The 1,528-nt window shown below is 43.2% G+C and overlaps 2 protein-coding genes across 2 annotated transcripts in view; one reads left to right on the top strand and one right to left on the bottom strand.

Annotated features, from left to right (window-relative positions):
- Positions 1-899, bottom strand: part of LOC112153936 (endoplasmic reticulum protein SC65) — a 9,672-nt gene extending 8,773 nt beyond the window's left edge. Inside the window, exon 1 of the mRNA XM_024284408.2 lies at positions 781-899. Within this exon, the coding sequence (XP_024140176.1) occupies positions 781-853 (73 nt within the window). The 5' untranslated portion in view covers positions 854-899. The remainder of the gene's footprint in view (positions 1-780) is intronic.
- The window catches only part of LOC112153930 (disintegrin and metalloproteinase domain-containing protein 11), a 52,172-nt gene that overhangs the window by 44,177 nt on the left and 6,467 nt on the right, over positions 1-1,528 (top strand). Inside the window, exons 25-26 of the mRNA XM_036216980.1 lie at positions 868-1,074; positions 1,193-1,338. Coding sequence (XP_036072873.1) covers positions 868-1,074; positions 1,193-1,338 — 353 coding nt within the window. The remainder of the gene's footprint in view (positions 1-867; positions 1,075-1,192; positions 1,339-1,528) is intronic.

Raw genomic sequence — 1,528 nt, 5'->3', positions numbered from 1 at the left:
TTTTTTTTTTTTTTTTTTTTTTACAGGATAACAATCATCTCTGGCTCCAGCCAAATGATGCCATGTTGGAACCACATGACATTAGTAAGCAGTGATTTGTCCGAGTCAACGTTTCTATGGCAACCACTGTTGAAAAGCCACACCGCAACCATTGAAAGCGACCTCTGGAGAAAACGCCAAATGCTTTGAATGCTCAAGGTCCAGCAGCTTTTACTGAGTTTATAAATAATATATATATATATATATATATATATATATAATGACAAAAAATATGATTAGCAGGAAGATGTTTAAAAGAGGAACCGGAGCGAGAATAGTTATTCTGCGACATAGTAATGGCTGTTTATTTTTCCAATAAAACGCTATGGGATTTTAGCTGTCTGGGAGCAGAGGGGACTTCCTGTTTGGAGGGCGAGGGGGGAGGGGAGGATGTGTCCAGTTCTCATATACAATCAAGGGAAACAACTAAAGCTGTTGGCCTTTCAAAGTAAAAGTTTGCCACAAACTAAACTGAGATTCTTATATTGTTTAAATTTTTTGAATAAATTTCAGCCAAACAAGAGTTTGAAGTTTGTAGTGGATTTTTTTTTTTGCTTTATATTAAAAATAAAATAGATAATAATAATAATTGGTTTATTTGTATGGTGTAATTTAAATGTGTTGTGCATTTTTTTCTAATTGTATTAAAATAAAAGTATTTAAAGTTCAACAGAGACCCTTCCTCTTCCTCCTCCTCTTCCTCCAACATTCCTCCCACTCTCCACAAAAGTCTGCACAGACCTGGAGATTGTCCACGTTTACAGCATTCCCCTCCCAGCCTGCACCTCCAATGTCCTCCTCTGCTCTCCTCCATTTATTCCACTGAAGCCCGTCAAGGATGTCCTCCGTGCGCGTTCTCCTCTCCCTTCTGTGCGCGTGCTCCGTCGTGGACTGCAATCCCAGTCCCGTGGCGGGAGACGTGGTCGTGGACAGATACTTTATTCCTAAAGAATGCGGCCGGGATGCAAAAGACGGAGACTTTGTGCGCTACCATTATAACGCCACTTTCCTGGACGGGAAGGCCTTTGATTCCAGGTGAGTTCCAGTTGTTTCTTGGAGTTTTCTGGTTGAACTTTCTTGTTTACGTGTCAACACCCCTTCTTTCTGCGTGACCTACTTTTCTGGACTTCCTTTTCTGCGTTCTGGTTCGCAGCTACGAGCGTGGAGCCGCTAAGGTGGGCCTGATCGGGGAGGGCCGCCTCCTCGTCGGCGTGGATAAAGGGCTGCAGGGGATGTGCGTGAACGAGCGCCGGAGGATCACCGTCCCGCCACACCTGGCCTACGGGAGCACCGGCGCAGGTAAACTGACGTGAAGTCGATGTGAGGACAACTTTTTAGAAGGTTCCGCTAAACAAACGAACATTTAAAGTTAAGGCCCGGGGGCCGGATCCGGCCCTCCAGATCATTTTATCTTATTGTTAATAATGGCCTGATGTTATCTTGCACTTATTATATTTTTAAAGAGAGTAAAATATAGAAAGATCTTTAA

The sequence above is a fragment of the Oryzias melastigma genome, linkage group LG19, assembly GCF_002922805.2.
Source record: "Oryzias melastigma strain HK-1 linkage group LG19, ASM292280v2, whole genome shotgun sequence".
Classification (NCBI taxonomy): Eukaryota; Metazoa; Chordata; class Actinopteri; order Beloniformes; family Adrianichthyidae; genus Oryzias; species Oryzias melastigma.
This window is presented reverse-complemented; position numbering and strand designations above follow the sequence as displayed.